At 39.4% G+C, this 22,532-nt stretch overlaps 1 protein-coding gene across 1 annotated transcript; it reads left to right on the top strand.

The window, feature by feature from the left end:
• Positions 1-1,662: 1,662 nt before the first annotated feature.
• TMEM45A (transmembrane protein 45A) lies at positions 1,663-21,491 on the top strand. The gene is made up of 6 exons (XM_070943787.1): positions 1,663-1,792; positions 10,205-10,400; positions 12,285-12,497; positions 13,263-13,447; positions 20,245-20,390; positions 21,053-21,491. The coding sequence occupies exons 2-6, from the start codon at positions 10,214-10,216 to the stop codon at positions 21,144-21,146; spliced, it is 825 nt and encodes a 274-aa protein (XP_070799888.1). The 5' UTR covers positions 1,663-1,792; positions 10,205-10,213; the 3' UTR covers positions 21,147-21,491.
• The last annotated feature ends 1,041 nt before the right edge of the window (positions 21,492-22,532 follow it).

Raw genomic sequence — 22,532 nt, 5'->3', positions numbered from 1 at the left:
TCCTGTGGAATATATTCCCCTGAAGATCAGATTAGTCCCACCCCTACTGGCTTTTCTCAAGGCCTTAAAAACATGGTTTTGTCAATGAGTTTGATAACATAGGAATATGGTAGAACCAGTGCAGTGGCTACATTGACTATTATTTTTGGAGATGATTACCTCAACTATTAATTTTATGTTATGATTTATATGGTTTGACATTGTTTTTATTGTTTTTACTAATATTGGTCTGCAGTTTTTATACCACTTTTTAATTGTTTATGAACCAGCCAGTGTCTTGTATGGAAATGGACAGCTATAGAAATTTGATTAATAAACATATATTTTAGGGCAATCATGTAAAGTGGTAAAATGGGATTTATTTCTATAGCTGTTTGAAAAATATTGGCTAATGCCAGACATTAATTTTGCCAGAATGTGTCTTTTCATTTGTACATCAATTCCATTGCTCTTAAGGTTCACAAACACTTTTAGAGCTTTGTAACACTTTGGAGACAATTTTTGCATAATCCTAGATAAGTATTTTTTCCTCTGCCAAGCATAACTCTCTGCAGTAGATACAATAGCCAGCAGAACATGACTTCATTGCAGAGTGGCATTAATTTTTCTTGCTACCCAAATAATTTTAAATAAATGGGACTACTTTTTTCTAATTCTGCAAAAATAGATCAATGCATGCAATGTTCTTGTATATATTTTAAAAGAAAGCATCCTGAGTTGAAAATATTATCATCATCACTTTAGTTCTATTTGATTACTCATATTTATATACTCAAAAAGATAATACAAGCAACTGAGTTTATCAATAATCTTGAAAACTAATGAGATTGTGTGTGTGTGTGGTGTTTGTGTATGGTCCAGGATAGAGATGAGGAATGAAAATAGAATGATCAAGGAGTGATTGAAAAATGATTGAGGAATATATAAATATTAAAAGGGCAGAATGAACCTTAGAATCACATAGGGCTGGAACAGAAACTCTTCTAGTCCAACCCCCTGCCCAAGGCAAAAGTTCTTATACTACCCCAGACAAATGGTTGTCCAATCTTTCCTTGAAAATCTCCAGTGATAAGAGTACCTAAGAGTACCTAGGCTAAACATACCTAGTTCCTTCAGCCATTCATTATATAATTTAACTTCCACACTTCTTCTAATTATCTGGATTGTGTGGTTTCTAAGGGAAGAACTAAAAACAGTCCTAAGTGGGAGGGGTGTGTGTGTAAGCTCTGAAACAACTGGTTGGAAACTCTCACAGATGTTCTCTGAGTTTCTGAGCAGCATTGGGATCCTTCGTTTGTGCTTTTTCGGAATCTGCGACGGGAGAGGCAGCTGAAATCCGAGGCTTTCAAGCAGATCTGTAGGCGCTTTTATGTCCCTGGAGGACCTTCCACATCCTAACACTCCGCCTCCTGTTTACTGCCACATCACTACAGCCCTCTTGATAGCGTGTCTCGCCTCCGACAGAAGGCAGCTGTTTGGGGGGGGGGAGGTCGAGAGGAGGGATTTTTGCCAAAGTCCAACCGGAGGCGAGAAAAGATGAAAGCGGGACGGGAGGAGGGCGTGAGTGCCCCAGCGGTGGCGCCTCTGGGTGGTTGTCGAAGAAGGCGGGATGGAGAAGGCAGGGCATCCGTGGCGAGGAGCAGCCGAATTCTTCCTCGTCACGGAGAAAAGAGGTGCGCTCCGGCACGTCCGCACATTTGACTATGGACAATCCAGGATCCCGCTCGTCAAATTCCACGTAAAATTCCACTCCGGAGGGTGCTTTAAGTTGCAGAGAAGCAGCGCAAGTTCGGTAAGTCTTTATGAAATGTTCCTCTCTCTGTTTCCCTGGCTTCTGCACGAAAGGGGAGTTGCAAGCGGAGTTCTGATTAGATTAAGTAATTAACCTTAACGTTAATTACTTAATTACAACATAACGGAGAAATATAGCAATAGCACTTAGACTTATATACCTTTTCACAGTGTATTACAGCCCTCTCTAAGACGTTTACAGAGCCAGCATGTTGTCCCCAACAATCTGAGTCCTCATTCTATCCGTTAAGAGTGGTAATTTGTCAATAGTACTAAGCTTGGACCCATGAGGTTAAAACTTTTTATCATTGGAAATTATTCTTGAGCTAGTTGTTTTGAAATACATAGACTCCTTAGGCAGTTCAACTGCTAAGTAATTTCAGCAGAGAGTAAAGAAGAAGAGATGTTGGGGGGAATGGAGGCTGCTTGGTAATGCAGAAATATCTGCCCCTTAATAAATGAGAAATGGGAAAAGTGGGAAGAGATGAGAAGAAGGACGATGCAAGACTGGAGATATAGGACTCCCCTTTGTAATGTTATCATGGGTTTTGTTTTTTAGTATGAGAGGTTTTTTTTAATATGGGCTAGAAGAAAAATAAAAAAAGTGAGGAAACTCCTACAGATGAAAAATAATGTAAAAAAATATTAGATTGTGAGGAAATGGATAGGTTAACATTAAAGATATAAGATAAAGAAGATACAGAATATTTTTTAACCTGGAATTTGTTTTACCAATAGTTAGATAATAGAGGTACAAATTAGAAGTTGAAAGAATACCACTATGTACAAGAAAATAATTTTGAGATATAAAGGAGAAGATACCGATTAAATACTGTTGAGAAGGCGGAAGAATTCTATTTAAATTTTTTTAAAGCAAGTTCACCATCTTCACGTACATCTTCTGTGTTGGAGACAAAGGAGTGTGATAAGGAGAAGCAATCTCAGCAAGAGATGGAAGAGCAATCTAAGCAGCTGGAACTGGAGGCAATGGAAATGCAGGGAGCTACAGGAGGATTTCTGGATGCGCCCCTGCTAGACTTTCCTTCGGAAATTGTAAATGTACCACCCAAGACTACAAGAGAAGTGGCTTTGGATCTAGCTCGGATGTGTAAAGCTAAAGATCAGCGCATAACTCGAGCAGTTTCTAAGCAAATCAAAGAAAAACAACAACAGGAAAGGCCCAAACCACAGCAATATAAGAAAGGAGTTAAGGGCAATATACAAGAATCTGGAGCCATGGGAGGAGCCAAGCCGAAGACCACCGACTCGGAAAATCTTCAGCATGAGCTCTTGTTGCTTCAAGAAAGTGTACATGACGATTAAATTTTTATCTTGGAATGTGAATGGATTAAACTCACTACAGAAAAGGAAGAAAATAGTTAATTACCTGAGACAATTTAATAATGATATAATTTGTTTACAAGAAACTCATATTAGAATACAAGATCAAAAATACTTGATAAACTCAGGGCCGGATTTTCCTATAGGCTAACTAGGCTTCAGCCTAGGGCCTCAAGATCAAGAGGGGCCTACACAGTGGTGGGATTCTGGGTGTTCTAGGGGGGTCGGCCGAGCCCTTTGTTAAATTGCTCGCCCGCCCCTCGCCTCCCACCCGCGTGGCACCAGCCTACCGTAGCCAGGGGTGGGCAATTGTGGCTCTTTTACAACCTGTGGACTTCAACTTCCAGAATTCCTGAGACAGCTTGGCTGTCTGAGGAATTCTGGGAGTTGAAGGCCACAGGTTGTAAAAGAGCCACAATTGCCCACCCCTTCCCTAGCCTGAGTTCCGCTGCCTGGGATCCACGTGGACTCCGGACGCAAGAGAGCAGGATGGAGAAAGCAGCTTCCATGCCTTCACTCACCCTCACTCTCTGCCGTTCGTTTACCCCGCTCACTCCCCATCTATTGCTGCCTCCGATGGCTGGAGGAAAAAAAAACTTCAAATTCTTGCCTCGGGGCTTCAAAGGGCCGCCCTAGAGCCAGTGCTGCAGCCGAACCCTTTGTTAAATTGCTGGCTTGCCCCGCCCCTCCGCACCACTATTTATTGCCAATAAATAGTGGTGGGCGAGGGGGGGGGGAGCCAGCAATTTAACAAAGGGTTCGGTGTTTTTTTTGTAATTTGATTGGCCCCCGGAGCTTCAGCATAGGCTAATTAGCCCTTGCTTAGATCGGCTCCCGACCCCCAGCTGATTTGCTCACGGATCTGCTCCTTGCTTGCAAAGAGTGCTGATTTTTCCCCTCTAACTATACTGAAAAACGAAAGAGAAAGTAAAGCAGGCTGTTGGCTTTGCACGTTGGAAAATTAGGCAGGCAGATTTCTTTTTCCTCACCAAAAAAGGTAGGTGCAAACAACAGGAAATTTAGGGAAAAAGAGGAGATTTTAAAACACAAAAGAAAAAAAGCTCTATTTAACTAGGGAATTGTAATAATTGAGATACTATTAATTGTATATTGTGTTGAAAGCAGAAATGGTTAAGTTGTGGTTTGGAGGAATATATGGGGGAAATTATTTGGTTTATTATTATTGGTAAATATAATTAATGGATTTGTAAGAAATTGGAATGCATGGAAATAATTGGAATATTCATGTTCATATTGATTAATATACAAAAAAGGTAGTTATATAACTAATTGATTTATATTAAAATGTTGAATTCATATTAAACAACTGTAATATTACATAATTAACCAATGTGAGGATGGATATAAAAATAGATGACAATGGGAAGGGGTATAATATAGAATAGAAGGGAAAAATTGAATTTGATTAAGATTAGAGATGAGGATGAGGGTAATATTGGTTTTTTACAAAAATAGATGAGGAATAAATATGGCAAAAAGGAAATATAGAAATTGTAAATTTAATTGAAATGACTAAACACTGTTTAAATTTGTGAACCGGCCAAATACTCTGTTCAAATTAAATACATTGTATGTTTGTATGTGTGTTTCTAATTATTGTTATTTATTCATATTTGTTCTCTTTTATTCTTTAAAGTTTAACAATTCATTCTTTATCTTAATATCTTTATATTTGTTTGGGGTTGGCTTTCTTCCCTTTCATCTTTTTTATTGTACAGCAATCTTTCTCCTCAAACCTACCACCTCTCTTTTCTTTCCTTCTTACTTTCTCTTCCTCCCCCTCTTCTTCTCCTCCCTGCTTCCTCTTCCTTTCTCCTTCTCCTCCTCTCTTCCTCCCTCTCTCTCCTACTCTAATTTCCCTTCCCTTCCTTCATCCCTCTCTATTGCTGTATCCTTTTATGCATATGGACTACTCAGAGGGCTGAAAAAGTTATTTCTGACTGGTCCTCGCACTTTTGATCAGTCCTCGAACTTACGACTGTCCTCACATTTTACATTTTTGCCCTATCTTGTCACCATGGTGAAGAGAAGCAATTGTGAAATGAGTGACATGGTTGTTAAGAAAGCTGCACGGGCATAAATGTGAGGATGGTCATAAGTGTGAGGACCGGTCAAAAGTGCGAGGCCCAGTCAGAAATGACTTTTTTCAGCCCTCTGGGTAGTCCTTTTGTGCATATGGACTACTCAGAGGGCTGAAAAAGTTATTTTTGACTGGTCCTCGCACTTTTGACCAGTCCTCGAACTTACGACTGTCCTCACATTTTACGTTTTTGCCCTATCTTGTCACCATGGTGAAGAAAAGCAGTTGTGAAATGAGTGACATGGTTGTTAAGAAAGCTGCACGGGCATAAATGTGAGGATGGTCATAAGTGTGAGGACTGGTCAAAAGTGCGAGGCCCAGTCAGAAATGACTTTTTTCAGCCCTCTGAAAAAAGTCTATGCACATAGCCACGCCCACCCGGTCACATGACGAGCTACCCACGCCTACACAGTCACGTGACCAGCTAGCCATACCCACCCAGTCACATGATTGCCAAGCCACACCTCCAACTAAGCCACGCCCACAGAACCTGTTGTTAAAAAATTGAATCCCACCACTGGTGAAAGGGCCTCATAAGTGGAATAGCCTAGGGCCTCTTTCAATCTAAATCCGGCCCTGGATAAACTCAAGATTAGGAACACATTTTATAACTTAGAATCTGGAAAAAAAGAATGGCATAGTGATTTATATAAATAAAAGACTGTCAGCTAAAATTATAGAAGCAGATGACTGTGGTAGGTTTATAGCAGTTGAACTCTACACAGCAAATGGTCCAATTCTGGTGATTGGAATTTATGCTCCTAATCAACAACAAGAAAATTTTTATAAAATTTTGCATTCTAAAATATTGCAATGGGACTATAGATCTATTCTAATTATGGGAATGGAGTAATTGATTCTAAAATAGACAAAAAAAGCTTGGCAAAGTCAAGGATTAGATTACCACAGACTTTTTTTGATATGAAAGAAGATTTGGAATTAAAAGATATTTGGAGAATACATAACCCAAAAGATTTGGACTTTACCTTCTTTTCAGACAGACATAGATCCTTCTCTAGGATTGATTTTATTTTATTATCATCTGATCTACTTGTTAAAATGAAAAGAACAAAGATTTTTCCAAGGACTTTAACTGACCATAGCCCGGTATGGATAGAAATTGAGATGGGAAAGAGTGAGAGAAGATCATGGAGAGTAAATGAAAATTTGTTTAGATATGAAAAGAATATAACAGAACTTAAAAAGCAGATGAAAGAATTTTTTGAAATGAATTTGAATAAGGGTACCCCTATTGAAATTGTGTGGGATGCGAGTAAGGCATATATGAGAGGGGTACTTATTCATATGAACTCTAAACATAAACCGACAAAAGAAAAGATCTGAAATGGAAGCAGAAATAAAGAACAAAGAACAGTTACTTATAAAAAATCCAACAGATGAAAGAATACGAGGAGCTATATTGGTCTTTTGAAAGACCAATTTCAAATGCTTATGGCGGAATAAACAGCAACAAATTTACAATTTGCAAAACACAATACATTTTGCAACGCTAATAAACCGGGCAGATGGTTGGCTTATACACTAAGGAAGAAGCAGAGTGCACGGGTCATCGATAGTGTTGACAGCGGAGGGAAGGAAGTTTCTCAACAAAAATTAATTAAAGAAATTTTCTTAGATTATTATACTAAATTATATGCCAAAGATCATACACAGAATGGACTTATAGAGAAATATTTAGAAAAAAGAAGAGTTACAAAAATTTCTAGTCAACAAAAGGAGAGAATGGACCATCCTATAACAGTTGAGGAGATTAGTGCCGCAATTAAACAATTGAAAATAGCTAAAGCACCAGGGACGGATAGTTTAACTGCGGTGTATTATAAAACTTTACAAGCAGAAATGATTGAACATCTTAAAGATCTATTCTGTAGTATACAACAAGGGGGTAAAATACCCCCTTCATGGAAAACAGTTTATATTTCACTGATACCGAAAGAGCAAGTAGGTCCTAAAAAACCTGAGAACTTTAGACCAATATCTCTTCTGAACAATGATTATAAAATTTTTGCAAAAGTATTAGCCAACAGGTTGATGCCAGTTATTCAAGAGGTGATTCATCGTGATCAAGCGGGATTTATAGAAGGCAGATACATGAAGGATAATGTAAGGCAAATTATAGATTTATTGGAATATCTTGAGAAGAATAAACAGATCCCTGCAGTGCTGGTTTTCCTGGATGCGGAGAAGGCCTTTGATAGAGTGGATTGGAACTTTCTACGAAAGACTTTAAGAAAGATGGATTTTGGGGATCAATTTCTACAGGCGGTTTCAGCAATTTATCAAGAACAAATGGCACAAATTATTATTAATGGAAGTTTGACAACAAATTTTAGTATTGAAAAAGGAACAAGACAAGATTGTCCACTATCCCCATTGCTATTTATTTTAACATTAGAAGTCTTGTTGAACACAATACGGGACTCGAGTACCTTGAAGGGAATAGTGATAAGGCAAGAGGATTACAGAATAAGGGCATTTGCAGATGATCTGGTTGTTACCCTAACACAGCCGATGGAATCAATAATCCAGATGAAAGACATTATAGAACAATATGGTATGGTATCAGGATTTAGATTGAATCAGAGAAAAACTAAGATGATAGTTAAAAATATGACACAAGATCGAAAACAGGAACTTGAAAGTAAGGCAGGTTTTGAGATAGTATCAAAGGTTAAATATCTAGGAGTTCAGGTTGCAGAATCAAACATGAAACTGTTTCAAAATAACTATGAGGTGTTGTGGCAAGAGGTACAGAAAGATATGGAGATTTGGAAAAAAACTGCAGCTGTCTCTACTTGGAAGAATAGCAGCAGTTAAGATGAACGTTTTGCCAAGATTTTTTTTTTTGTTTCAAATGATTCCGGTGCTTAAAAGTGACAAACAACTAAGAGAATGGCAAAGTGGAGTGAATAAGTTTGTATGGAATGAGAAAAAAACGAGAGTTAAGCTGAAAATTATGCAAGTTGTTCCAGAAAGGGGAGGCCTTAAACTTCCAAACCTACAATTATACTATGAAGCAGCAGCTTTGACGCAAGCAAGTGATTGGTTTGGAAGAAAAAAGACTGGAATATTGAATATAGAAAGTTATGATCTTGAATTTGGTTGGCATGCATACTTATTTTATGAGAACAAAGTGGATAAAGTATTTAAAAGCCACATACTCAGAAATTCTTTGATGAGAGTCTGGAGGAAGCACCGATTCAAATGGGATTATAAAATACCGCTATGGCTGGATCTTGGTCATATCTTGTGGAATACAAATATAATGTCACTCGGGGGGTGTGGTTATATAAAGAAGTTCTTTTTACAGATGCGGGCAGATGGCAACTGAAGACATTAGAAACGCTGTTGGAAGAAGGGATTAATTTAACTTGGTTACAGTATAACCAACTTCAACTGAGATGAAAAGAGGACCAAAAAACTGGTATAATGATGCATGAAGAAGAATTGATTAGACATATAAAAGAGAAAGGTCCAATGCATATTAAAAGGGTTTATAATGTTTTGTTAGAAAGGGATTCAGAAACTGAATTGGTTAAAGATTGTATGATAAAGTGGGCACAAAATTTTGCAGAACCAGTGATGTTGGAAACATGGGAAAAAATATGGGTTCAGAATGTTAAATTTACACAATCGCAGAATTTGAGGGAAAATTTTTATAAAATGTTTTATAGGTGGCATTTAGATCCTAAGAAGTTATAATGCTGGAGATGTGATTGCCTAGATGCTACATATTATCATATGTGGTGGACTTGTAAGAAAGTGAAGGCTTTTTGGATAAAAATTTGGTGGGTCATGCAAAATGTTTTGAAGAAAAAAATTCAGTTCTCTCCACAATTGTTTTTATTGGGTATAGTTAAGGGTTTTACATTGGGTGAAGTAAAGCTGATATTATATATGATTACATCAGCAAGACTACTTATAGGTCAATATTGGAAAAATGATGCTATGCCCACTATTGAAGAATGGACTTTGAAGATGGCTAGTTTTGCAGAGATGACGAAGATTTCAGCATATCTAAAAGATCGGACACAAGAGACTTATGTATGAGAGTGGAAAAAGTGGATAGATTATGTGCAGAATAAATATCAAACTAGGAAATATCAGATAGCTTTTAATTGAAGGTATTATATAGTGATAGACTAATTGAATTGTGAAAATGTGAAAAATATATAGGGGGTGGAGGGGTTCAAGTTTTATAAAATATGTTTTTGATTTGGATTATATTCTGTGGAAGTCCGGGGGGAGGGGAGGGTTAGGGGGGGTTAGGGAGGGCTAGGGGGGGTTAGGGAGGGTTAGGGGGGGAAATTGGGGAGAAAATGTATTTGTAAAACTTTTTCAATAAAAAAATAATAATAATAATCCAAACTTTCTGGGATGGTCAGAAAACAAGACACAATTAAGTATTTTATTGTAACATTTTTAAAAAATTCCTGAGCCTGGAATCTTGATTGAACTCTTACGGGGAAACAAAGCAAACTGACTACTAAGAGGAGTGATGGATATATGGTACAAATTCTAACTATGCAATCATATGAATAGAATTATAATCCTTACCCATTTCTGACTGCAAGGCCTTCGGACTTTGATATGTCAACATAAAAGAACTTCAGTGGTTCCCTCATTGCTGCCTCAGTTCCCTACACCTGCAGTGAGCATTGTGGGGAAAATAAATGTAAAGGCAATCAGGAAGATCAAAACCTTGGGAAATATCTATGACAAAAAGAATAAAATAAATTTCTGATAAATATCTCTTATACAAGCAGGTTTTGAAGTCTGGCACAGATGCTTTTCCATACAAGTGCAGTTCAGAATATTAGGAATCGTGTTTTATTCCTGCAACAAAATATAATTTATTACTAGATTCAATATAATAAGCTACATCTTAGATTTGGTCTATAAATATGAGATTCTTCTGAAATTTATTTTTTTGAACTGCTTTTTCCACAGTAGAAAAAGATGGCCAATTTTAAAGGTCATGCTCTTCCTGGAAGTTTTTTCCTTTTGTTTGGCTTGTGGTGGTCTGTGAAATACCCATTCAGGTACTTCTGTCAAAGGAGGAAAAATATTTATCTTGGTTCCAAGGCAGGATTTCAACGCTTAGAATTTATTGAAGGCATAATCAAGGTTTTCTTTGCTCTTATTGGTAAGTTTATATTTTTTTTAAAAAAATATAATTCTAAATAAGTATGATTATGATTTAAAGTACCTTTAAAGAAAAAATTGATTTTAAAAAAATATTAACGTTAAAGCAATTTATAGTTGATGCCAGACTGTAGTCTGGATTCTATTTAGTGTTGAATAATGTTTCCCTGCATGGAGATAAAATTCAGTAACAAAACTGAACAACTAGCCTGTTTATTTTATACCTTAATCTTTAAAAAAAATATACATATTTTTTGGATTGCTATTATGATGCATTTTGGGCTATATGTTTCATTAGAGTAGAATACATTTATACATTGGTGTTGTTATTTGATATATATTTCTTATATTTTAGCTTTATTGTCAAACTGGAACAAGAGATTATTTTATTATATAATTGTATCTGTATTGAAGAGAGAAGTTAGCAGTTTTCCTTATATTGTTTTTGTTCATTTTTATGTGCTGCTTTTGAACTTTTTTCATTGTCCCTCCTTCTTGCTTTTCCTTTTTTTTGTAATTTTACATTTTATATTTATCTTTAAAATTAATAAAAATTCTAATATACATAATGTATAACTCTAAGTAAGAGTTAGATCTTTCCAAGGAGAAAATAACCATATCTTGCTAGAACTTCAGTAAAGGACACGGTGTTTTCACTTGTCCTTATCAGGATTAGCATTCTATGGTTATATTGACTACATTTATACATTTAACTTATTTAATAAACCACAAAGCAAGGAATTTGGAGAGCTGAAGTCATCAAAGTTGGTTTCTAAATGTTCCATTACCAGGCTAGATAACATCTTCAGTGGAATTTAGAGAATGTCAGTGTTGGTGTTATTCTGCTTACAAGGAATTCGTATAAGAATAAGTTCTTATCAGAAGAGATTGCGATTTATTCAAGAAATTTAAAAAATCATTACATAAAATGAATTGTGAGATTGTCTTGGTTACAAAGTGTGGCTCCATTCCTATCTCATCTCATCTCATCTTGGGCCCTACAATTATGTAGGGTAAAGCAACCGTTGATGTAGATATGATGGTGATCCGGATATGGCATCTGTCATCCCATTGGTTGCCATGGTTGAGTTGACTGGTCTGGTTGGCTAGGTGTGGGTATCCCCTTCCTCCCACATCGTTCCATGTGCATCCCTCCTGAAGCTGCGTGTTCAGTGGAAGGGGATGACCATCCCAGACAGAAGGAGCGTACTAATCATTATTCAAGGATATACAATATTTGTTGAAACCAGTGGCAAGCCTTGACATTTCTCTTGGGCTTATCCAGCTTTTCCTGTCTGTTGGAAGATAGAACCATTACAGCTAACATAAGAGTCAGGTGACCATCCAAATAGTTTAGGGATACTATAGTAAAATATCTTGGGTGACCCGTGTCAACCCTAGGGATGTAATTTAAACATCAAATACACTTTACAAATATAAGCATGCATGAATTTCAAAGACTCGGTGCTATGGTCTGTGATTTGCTCACATTATAGATACAATATTGCATAAAACACGAGATGATATTACATTTGTTTCAAGAAAAGGAAATGTGCAAGATAGTGTATGAATGTTTTCACACAGACCTCAGCCAAAGAAGTGTGCTTTGCAGTGTCATTTTTTTTTCTCTATAGGATTTTATACATGGTAAGTATGGAGGATATGGTAGGAAAATGTGGGAAGTTTTACAAATAAAATACATAATTTATGGAGCCATTATAATTTTATTTGTGAAGCAGGCCTATTGCACAGTAGCACTCTTATCTGGAAACAACTTAATATCCATTAGGTAAAGTAATGATTTGATTTTTTTTTTTTTCTTTGCATTATGGCCAAAACAAAGCAAAAGGTTCCCAGCATTTTTTTTTTGTTATTTTACACCCAGGTATGGCGGCAGAGCAGTTTGTTCCTGATGGACCTCATATGAAGCTATATAATAATGAAAAAAAGCAATGGAATTATTTAATGAATTGGCAGCATGCAACCATGTACCTCTTCTATGGCATCTCAGGGCTAGTGGACATTGTGACTCACAGCACAAATGTATTACCAGAGGCCTTAGACCGAATGATGCTCTCACTTGCTGTTTTTGTGGAAGGTGAGCTTATGGTATTTCACTGCATTGTTTATATAGAATAGTTTTCTGAATCCAGATGAAAAAGAATAGACAAAGTTTATCTGTTATGGTAACTATGTCATGTAATCAATATGAGATGTAACAGAAATAGGGAACAAGAATAGATGTTTAAATATTATGAATTAATGAATTAATATGCCTGTTTCTTTATTAGTGATGCATGCAGAGTGGAAGATCTGTTTTATTTAAAGAAGATTAAGAATTAATTATGTTTGAAATAATTAAGCATGACTGTCTTTAAATTACATTTAAAGATAGTAAGCAAAAATCATTGTAGGTACCTCAAAGGATGTTTTTCAACATTAAACATGTAAACAACCGAAAATCTTCTGCAGTAGCAGCCCCGAATTACATTTATCTAGCATCTGCTTAAAGCATATGCCTCAAGTAAATAGATTGTATTTATTTGTTTGTTTATTTAACTTTATACAAAGTTAATTGTACACAAAGTTAAAAATACCATCTTTCTGCAAATTTGAATGCATACATCCTATATATGTTTAAAGATTCAAAATAAGAAAACATGAGCATGGCACTTGTACATTATAGCTCCTCTTATGGTGGAAATAACAGCTTCCAAGGATTTTCTATGACCTGCTAAGACTTTATATTAAATATGTATTAAATACATTCTTTGCATGACACAAAACCCAAAGCTTTTTAGCAACAATCATGTACGAAGCCTGCAGAATAAAAAGTAGTTGACTTCTCATTCCCTTTCACCAGGTTTTCTATTTTATTATCACATCCATGGGCGTTCCATGTTAGATTTTCATGTTCATCAATTACTTTTAATAACTATCTTCGGAGGTGCTCTCTGCATATTCTTGGAAGTCTTTTTGCATAACAGCATTGTTCTTGAGATGTTCAGAACAAGTCTTTGCATATTGCATGGAAGTTGGTTCTGGCAGGTGAGTGAATAATTTTTCTTTTCCGTCCCGAAACATTAAAAAACAACTTTTGAGATTAGACCCAGGATCAGCAAATGAGATCCTCAGACAGCTGCTGAAGATTTATTGGATACCAGCTTATTCATTACTTCAAACCTTCTCTGCTTCTCTTTATCTGCTAATGCAGGGGTCGGCAACCTTAAACACTCAAAGAGTTACTTGGACCCTTTTCCAAAAGGAAAAAAACACACCAGAGCCACAAAACCTGGGTGGGCATGGCCAACTCAATGTCACTCACTTCCACCCAGTCACATGACCCCCCCTAGCCACGCCTACCCAGCCACAAAACCATTCTGTCTCTCTCCCCGTCTCCCTCCCATGTCTCTCTCCCTCTGTATCTCTCTCTCTCTCTCTCCTCCCCTCTCTCACCCTATGTATCACTCTGTATGTGTCTCTATCTCTCTCTCTCTCTTCTCCCCTCTGTATGTGTGTGTGTGTGTGTGTCTCTCTCTCCCCCCTCCCTTCGGTGACCGTCCTCCTCCTCCCCACACCGCTCGTGATGCCCTGGCTGGCTGTGGCTGAGCCGGGAGCGTGCGCATGTGTGGGGAGACCCTCCCCAAGCGAGCCCCAAAGCACAGCAAAAGTGCACATGGGGTGGGCGGCCACTCGCTTAGGAGAGCCTTAACAGGATGTGGCTTCTCTCCTGCACTAATAATCCAGCCATCGCCTTGCCATTTCATCCCCCACCCCCGGAGGTTCTTTGGCTGAGTACGGAGGCTGCGAACTCCAGCCCAAAGCGGCAGGAAGTGAAGGCTGCCTTACATGCAAATGTGGCATGAAGGCAGGTACAGGGCAACTTCGCTCCTGCATTCTCCTCCTCCTCCCACTCTCATGACGCTCTGGCTGTGGCTGAGGCAGGAGCGTGTGCACGCGCAAGGAGACCCTCCTCAAATGAGCGCCGAAGCTCAGGAAAGGTGTGTGCAGGGCAGGCAGCGGCTCGCTTAAGAGGGTCTCCCCATGTGTGTGCATGCTCCAGGCTCAGCCACAGCTGGCCAGGGCGTCACGAGAGTAGTAGTAGGAGGAGAGTGCAGGAGCAAAGCTGCCCTGTACCTGCCTTCGCGCCACATTTGCATGTAAGGCAGCCTTCACTTCCTGCTGCTTCAAGCTGGAGTTCACACCCTCCACACTTGGCCGAAGAGCTGCCAGGGGTGGGGGATGAAATGGCAAGGCGATAGCTGGAGCATTAGTGCAGGAGAAAAGCCGCATCCTGTTAACACCCTCCTAAGCGAGCGGCCACCCACCCCATGCACACCTTTGCTGCACTTTGGCGCTCGCTTGAAGAGGGTCTCCCTGCATGTGCACAGGGGGGAAGGAGAGTGCCGGAGCGAAGCTGCCCTGTACCTGCCTTCGTGCCTTACACTTACATTTGCATGTAAGGCAGCCTTCGCTTCCTGCTGCTTCAGGCTCCAAAAAAGAAATAAGAGGGGCGAGGGGCAAGGGGCGGGGTCAACCAGTGATGGGACAGGGAGCCACGGCAAAGGACCCAAAGAGCCGCATGCGTCTCCGGAGCCACGGGTTGCCGACCCCTGTGCTAAGGTGACTGCAATGTAATGATACTGGAGATTACTCTGAATTATTGTAAACAGTTACAGTAGAGTGATGACCACTCTTTGTTCTCCTATCAGCGCCTGCATCAGTCATTTTATCTCCATCTGCTTGTTTCTTCAGAGGAAAAGAGACTAAGCTCTAAGCTGCCAGTATTTTCCCCTGTCCTGCTCCATGGAACTCTGAGATAGACCAAGATAACAAATTAGGCAGGAATGAGAAACTTGTTAATGATTGGAGAGGGTAACAGTTGGGGGATGAGATGAATGAGAAGGAAGATGAGATCTTTAGTTAGCAGAGCTGTGTGGCAAAGTATAGGTATTCTTCAATTAACCTTGGGCGTCCTCCTGGACTCACGGCTGTCTTTAGAAGAGCACTTGACGGCCGTGACCGGGAGGATCTTTCATCAGGTTCGCCTGATTCGCCAGTTGCGTACCTTTCTGGATCAGGACTCCCTACACACAGTCACTCATGCCCTCGTTACCTCCCGCCTGGACTATTGTAACGCTCTCTACATGGGGCTCCCCTTGAGGAGCACCCGGAGGCTTCAACTGGTGCAGAGTGCGGCCGCGCGGGTGGTTATGGGAGCAACATGGCGCTCCCGTGTGACACCTCTCCTGCGCGAGCTGCACTGGCTCCCGGTGGTCTTTCGGGTGCGCTACAAGGTTTTGGTTACCACCTTTAGAGCGCTCCATGGCTTAGGACCTGGCTACTTACGGGACCGCCTACTACCACAAACAACCTTCCACCGGCCGGTACGCTCTCATAGAGAGGGGCTCCTCCAGGTGACATCAGCCAAACAATGTCGACTGGCGGCCCCTAGGGGGAGGGCCTTCTCTGTGGGGGCACCTACTATCTGGAACGAGCTCCCCCCAGAGATAAGGAGGATCCCGGATCTGCGCACTTTCCACCGTGCTTTGAAGACACTCCTATTCCAGCAGGCCGGTGTGGCCTAATTTTCTCCCCTTCTTTTAAATTTTTAAACTGAAATTTTAATTCGTTTTAAATTATTGGGAGTTTTAAATTGTCTCGGGCAAAAATTATTTAATTGGGTTTTAATCATGTTTTAACTTTTTTATTTATGTGTTTTATTTTGTGCCTGTTCACCGCCCTGAGTCCTTCGGGAGTAGGGCAGTATACAAATTTAATAAAATGAAAATGAAATGAAAAATGAAACCACCACAGGTGGGATCAGAATTTCTGTTGCTGAGGAAGATACCGTAGTTGCCACAGTTGTTAAGTGAATTATTGCAATTAAGTGAATCATGCAATGTTTCTCCATTTACTTTGCTTGTTTTCTTTTGTTTTGATTGTGACCTGGCCAAGTCTAAATAGTGAATATCAAATAAAGTAAATATCTAAATCAGCCTTCCCTATATCATCCTAGTATAATGGAGAAATTACTGGGAATTTTCAAAGACCTAGAGTAGTGTTGGCGAACCTTTTGAGCACCAAGTGCCGAAATGGGAGCGCATGCATGTGGGGGAGCGCTGGAAACTGGAAGAACAGCTCCCCACTGTGCACGCAGAGGAGCACCACAAACTGGAAGAGCAGCTCCCCAGCGTGCACCTAGTAGCGCCACAAACTGGAAGAGCAGCTAAGCTTCCAGTTTCTGGCGTATGCATGTGCGCCAGTCACCTGGTCTTCCGGTTTCTGGCATGCATGTGTGCATGAAAACCAGCTGACTGGCATGCTGGGGAACTGCTCTTCCAGTTTTTGGCACTCCCAGTGTGCGCGCTGGGGAGCTGCTCTTCCAGATTCCTGCACTCCCCCCTCCCCTGCGTGTACTCCCATTTCAGCATTCGGTGCTGAAAACGGGTGGGATCTTACCGGTTTAACAACCAGTTTGATAAGCACACACTTCGCGCAGTTTGGAGAAAACTCACCTTCTGCATTGCTGCCGGCAAGGAAAACAGCTGAGGCGCAGCAATCCACTCTGCCGCGCCGATCAGCTGGGCTTTGGAAACAAAAATATAGGTGAGTATAATGCAGGGACGGGCAGACCCACTTCAAAACTGAAGTGAAGCAGTTCACTCACAGCTGATAGTCAGAGCTAACGGTTCCCCCAAACCGGTAGAAACCCACCACTGGCCAAAAAGGTTTGCCAACAGTGCTGTATGTCTTTGAAAATTTCCTGGTCGAAACTTGAAGCTCAGTTTCCCGGCGCTCGCATGTGCACCAGGGAACTGCTTTTCCGGTTTCTGGCGCTCCCGTGCACGCAAAAACCAGGTGGCCAGCACACATATGTGTGCCAGAACCCGGAAGAGCAACGGGTGACAACTGGCATGCCCAGAGAGATGGCTCTGTGTGCCACTTCCGGCACGCATGCCATATGTTTGCCATCACGGACCTAGAGAATACCTTTGGAGGAAAGGCTGATGTCAAACAGTTCTAACTCGGCATTCTTATAATAGAGGTAGATAATCTGCCATCTTTTGGGGATATGCAGCTCTCAACTTCAGTTTATGTGGCCTTCAGTCTAATTAAAGAACTGTGCAAGAGATTGATTTTTCATCAGAACTATTGGAACTGAGAGAACAGAAAAAAGTGGATATCAGAATGAGAATAGGCATTTTCAAAGAAGCAGAGGCATAAACTTCGCTTTTTACTCCACTCATCACATGCTTCAGCACTACTAATTATATGGGAAAAAATGGATCTCAACCAAAATAAATGTAGCCTACCTCAGCCTTAAGCTATAATAAAGAACACACAAGGCAGAAAGGAAATCTTATAACTGCATTTATTTATGGCAATTTATATAGCCACCCTTTCAAAAACAATGCGGGATGATACTAAAAAATAAACAATGAACAAACCTAATAATAGGACATAAAGCAGTTTTCACCAAAGGCAATTCAAAATTTGAAACAGCCATCCCAGATAGCTCTACTAATCCCCCTGACCTAATGCCTGGGGATGCTATTACACAGGGTAAACCAGTTTTGAGAAAAGGCATGTTAGGTATGAATGACCAGTCCACATATGTAGAGTGTAAACTAGCTATTTTATTGTTCTATGCTAATTTCACAGGAAACTTACCAGGCTGGCAGCTTCCCCCCAGGAAAGACTAGATAAACTCCAACAACATTCAAGAAATCAGGCCTTGCCCTTTTGTGTTTACTTAATGACTCCAGACTAATTCCCAGTTTGACCTTTCCTGACTAAGATGGTTGCTCTCCAACAGCTTCCCAAACCTGTGTATATTACGCAAAAATTGGGTAAAAGTGGTTTTTCTTTTGGTAATGACACACAAACCCATTACCCAATCACAACTGGAACATTTACAGGTGAAACTCGAAAAATTAGAATATCGTGCAAAAGTTCATTTATTTCAGTAATGCAACTTAAAAGGTGAAACTAATATATGAGATAGACTCATTACATGAAAAGCGAGATAGTTCAAGCCTTGATTTGTCATACTTTTGATGATTATGGCTTACAGCTCATGAAAACCCCAAATTCACAATCTCAGAAAATTAGAATATTGTGAAAAGGTTCAATATTCTAGGCTCAAAGTGTCCCACTCTAGTCAGCTAATTAAGCCATAACACCTGCAAAGGGTTCCTGAGCCTTTAAATGGTCTCTCAGTCTGGTTCAGTAGGAATCACAATCATGGGAAAGAATGCTGACCTGACAGTTGTGCAGAAAACTATCATTGACATCCTCCATAAGGAGGGAAAGCCTCAAAAGGTAATTGCAAAAGAAGTTGGATGTTCCCAAAGTGCTGTATCAAAGTACATTAATAGAAAGTTATGTGGAAGGGAAAAGTGTGGAAGAAAAAGGTTCACAAGCAGGAGGGATGACCGCAGCCTGGAGAGGATTGTCAGGAAAAGGCCATTCAAAAGTGTTGGGGACTTTCACAAGGAGTGGACTGAGGCTGGAGTCAGTGCATCAAGAGCCACCACACACAGACGGATCCTGGACATGGGCCTCAAATGTCGTATTCTTCGTCAAGCTGCTCCTGAACAACAAACAACGTCAGAAGCGTCTTACCTGGGCTAAAGACAAAAAGAACTGGTCTGTTGCTCAGTGGTCCAAAGTCCTCTTTTCTGATGAGAGCAACTTTTGCATCTCATTTGGAAACCAAGGACCCAGAGTCTGGAGGAAGAATGGAGAGGCACACACTGCAAGTTGCTTGAAGTCCAGTGTGAAGTTTCCACAGTCTGTGTTGATTTGGGGAGCCATGTCATCTGCTGGTGTTGGTCCACTGTGCTTCATTAAGTCCAGGGTCAACGCAACCGTCTACCAGGAGATTTTGGAGCACTTCATGCTTCCTTCCACAGACGAGCTTTATGGGGATGCTGACTTCATTTTCCAGCAGGACTTGGCACCTGCCCACACTGCCAAAAGTACTAAAACCTGGTTCAATGACCATGGGATTACTGTGCTTGATTGGCCAGCAAACTCACCTGACCTGAACCCCATAGAGAATCTATGGGGCATTGCCAAGAGAAAGATGAGAGACATGAGACCGAACAATGCAGAAGAGCTGAAGGCCGCTATTGAAGCATCCTGGTCTTCCATAACACCTCAGCAGTTCCACAAGCTGATAGCATCCATGCCATGCCGCATTGAGGCAGTAATTGATGCAAAAGGGGCCCAAACCAAGTACTGAGTACATATGCATGCTTATACTTTTCAGAGGTCTGATATTGTTCTATGTACAATCCTTGTTTTATTGATTTCATGTAATATTCTAATTTTCTGAGATTGTGAATTTGGGATTTTCATGAGCTGTAAGCCATAATCATCAAAATTATGACAAATCAAGGCTTGAACTATCTCGCTTTGCATGTAATGAGTCTATCTCATATATTAGTTTCACCTTTTAAGTTGCATTACTGAAATAAATGAACTTTTGCATGATATTCTAATTTTTCGAGTTTCACCTGTATATAAGGACTTTCTGATAGACAGATTTGGATAACAAAAGAAAAGGTTTGGGAAGCATTAGTTTAAGAGATGGGTCCTGAAGCATGGAACCCTACCAGATCATATTGAGAAGCAAATACCGTTTCCCCCAAAATAATATATCTCCTGATAATAAGTCCAATCGGGCTTTTGAACGCATGGCAATAAGGCCAAGCGCCAATTTCAGGGTTCAAAAAAATATAAGACGGTCTTATTTTCGGGGAAACACGGTATAATTGGAGAGAGGTAATCCCATAAAAAAACAGTATTTCTAATGCCCTTTTCCTTTTTTTTCACAGATTGGATTTGTCCTTTACCCTCCAAATGGACATACAGAATGGAATCAAATGGATCACAATAACATGATGTTTCTGACCATGTGCTATTGCTGGCATTATGCAATTACACTTCTTATCATGGCAGTCAATTATACTCTAGTCAGCTGGTAAGTAGATATTATTGGTATTTTAAAGAGCTCCACTAAAATGTCAAGAATTTCTCATTTTATTCAAAATCTCCACACATTCAAAAATAGGTCCTCCAAAGGGATAGGATTGAAAAATTATAGTCATCTATGGATCAAATGGCATTCAGCCTATAACTTTTGAAATATATAATTGTTCCTTGATGCCTGCATACAAATTGCAAACAAATTGTGTATGTAGTTATATACATAATATAAAAACTGTTCATACTTGTGCTGGAAGAATGTCAACTCTTTAATTTCTTCCTAAAATTCTTTTAGTTAGCTTATTTATTTTGAGATGTAATCCTATGTAATCCTTCAGCACAGCACACAGGTTTAGAAGAACTTACTATATAAAACTAAGGAAGGCAAAGCTTTTGATTACGCCTATTATTTTTGTTGTTTTATAATTTATACATCCATATAAATATGTATACTGATTAATTTCTTGGCCACACAGTAATATAATAAGAGGAACTTTGGAAAAAGAAGTAAATATTGGAAAAATAGATGGAATATTAGAGTTGGTTTTTGCATTCAATGTGCCATCTCATATAAAAATAACTATCCTCTACTTCACTGATTAGCTTAGAATGTGTGATGATTTAGCATGAATTGTTCTTGTAATTTTTCTTCTCCAGGGTGGTTCGTACCAAAATAATGCAAGTTCCATCCATGGAAATTGGATTACTGAAAACATCTGAGCGAGAACAGGAGTCAGAAGATGAAATTTAATTCTACCGAAACATTTTCTTATAGTTCACTTTCTATTTTAGTATTTCTAGTGCCTGGTGATTCTATCCCCCCCCCCCCATTATTTAGTCTTACAAAATTTAGACCTTAATTTATGAAAATTTCATTACAGCACTGTTTTTCTCAATTGAAGTAGAAAGATGGCATTATAGCAGTAGCATGTCAAATGAGAATCAGTTCTGGCCATTAACAAATGGTGGATCCACTCTTTCATTGTTCTTGGGTAAACTGGGAAAATTTCACATATTTTTCAAAAGCCAGATGCAATCGTAATGTAGCAGAAAAATGGACATATATTAAAATAGTAAAACGGATCAATTATACATTAAAACTATTTATAAACATAAAGAATTTCTAGGATAGATTTCAAATTTATATTTGTAAATGTATTACTTTATTTGTTTTTTATTTTTGTAATTATTTATTATCAAAAAATACAAAAAGCCAAACATTTTGTTTTAGCAAAAAGTGATTTTCCAAAATTACTGTGTATATTACTTTGCATATGAGAATTACCTGCAGCAGAGTTGGCTTATTTTTATAAAAAGAAGAAGAAAACTATGAGGTCAAAGTATATTTCAGATTATTTCTATACTTTGAATTCATTCAGTGCAAAGAAAACCCATGCCATGTTTCAAATCTCTATTTTGCAATGAACCTTATGCAAACCTTGGAGAAGAGATTGACTGGGTTCGCACATTATGAAGTACCTTTCTCCAAGTCATTAAAGTACCTACGTGAGGGCACTTCTGATGTGCATGTGTATGTGTCCAAAAAGTCACGATCAGGCTGCGACCATGCAATAGCAGCCCAGCCCTTCTTTTGTGGGTATCACAGAAAATTTTGCTGCATACAGACTGAGAACTTATGAACATTGTCAGATAGGATCACAGCTGGTATTTCTGCTAAAATGAAGATTAGTATAGCTTTATAAAACATGAAGAGGATTTGCCTGCAGACAGTGTGTTTTTGACAAGTAAACCAATAATTGTTATTTGTAAACAAATCCCCCCCCCCTTTTTGTCCTTATGCTAACATATCTTTACAGTGTTGCAGGATGGCAAACATATCTAGAATGCTGGTGGCAATGGCAATGGCACTTAGACTTATATACCGACTCTGTAAACTGCTTGGTATACAGAGTCAGCATATTGCCCCCAACAGTCTGGCTCCTCATTTTACCCACCTCGGAAGGATAGAAGGCTGAGTCAACCTGGAGCCTGGTGAGATTTGAACTGCCAAATTGCAGGTAGCCGGCAATCAGCAGAAGTAGCCTGCAGTATTGCACTCTAACCACTGCACCACCATGGCCCCTGCCCTCTGGAAGATACTCCCATTGGAGGTGAGGTTCACCCACTCCTGGCATTC

This window comes from Pituophis catenifer, unplaced genomic scaffold, assembly GCF_029215685.1.
Source record: "Pituophis catenifer annectens isolate HBS135680 unplaced genomic scaffold, rPitCat1.0.hap2 SCAF_4, whole genome shotgun sequence".
Lineage (NCBI taxonomy): Eukaryota > Metazoa > Chordata > Lepidosauria > Squamata > Colubridae > Pituophis > Pituophis catenifer.
Note: the sequence above shows the minus strand (reverse complement) of the source record. Positions and strands in the feature narration are given on the sequence as shown.

Coding starts and splice junctions, on each gene's coding strand:
- TMEM45A (XM_070943787.1), top strand. CDS start 10,214: ATGGCCAATTTTAAAGGTCATGCTCTTCCTGGAAGTTTTTTCCTTTTG. Junction 13,448..20,244: donor ATGGAAGTTGGTTCTGGCAG/GTGAGTGAATAA, acceptor TTTTTTTCACAG/ATTGGATTTGTCCTTTACCC. Junction 20,391..21,052: donor AATTATACTCTAGTCAGCTG/GTAAGTAGATAT, acceptor TTTCTTCTCCAG/GGTGGTTCGTACCAAAATAA.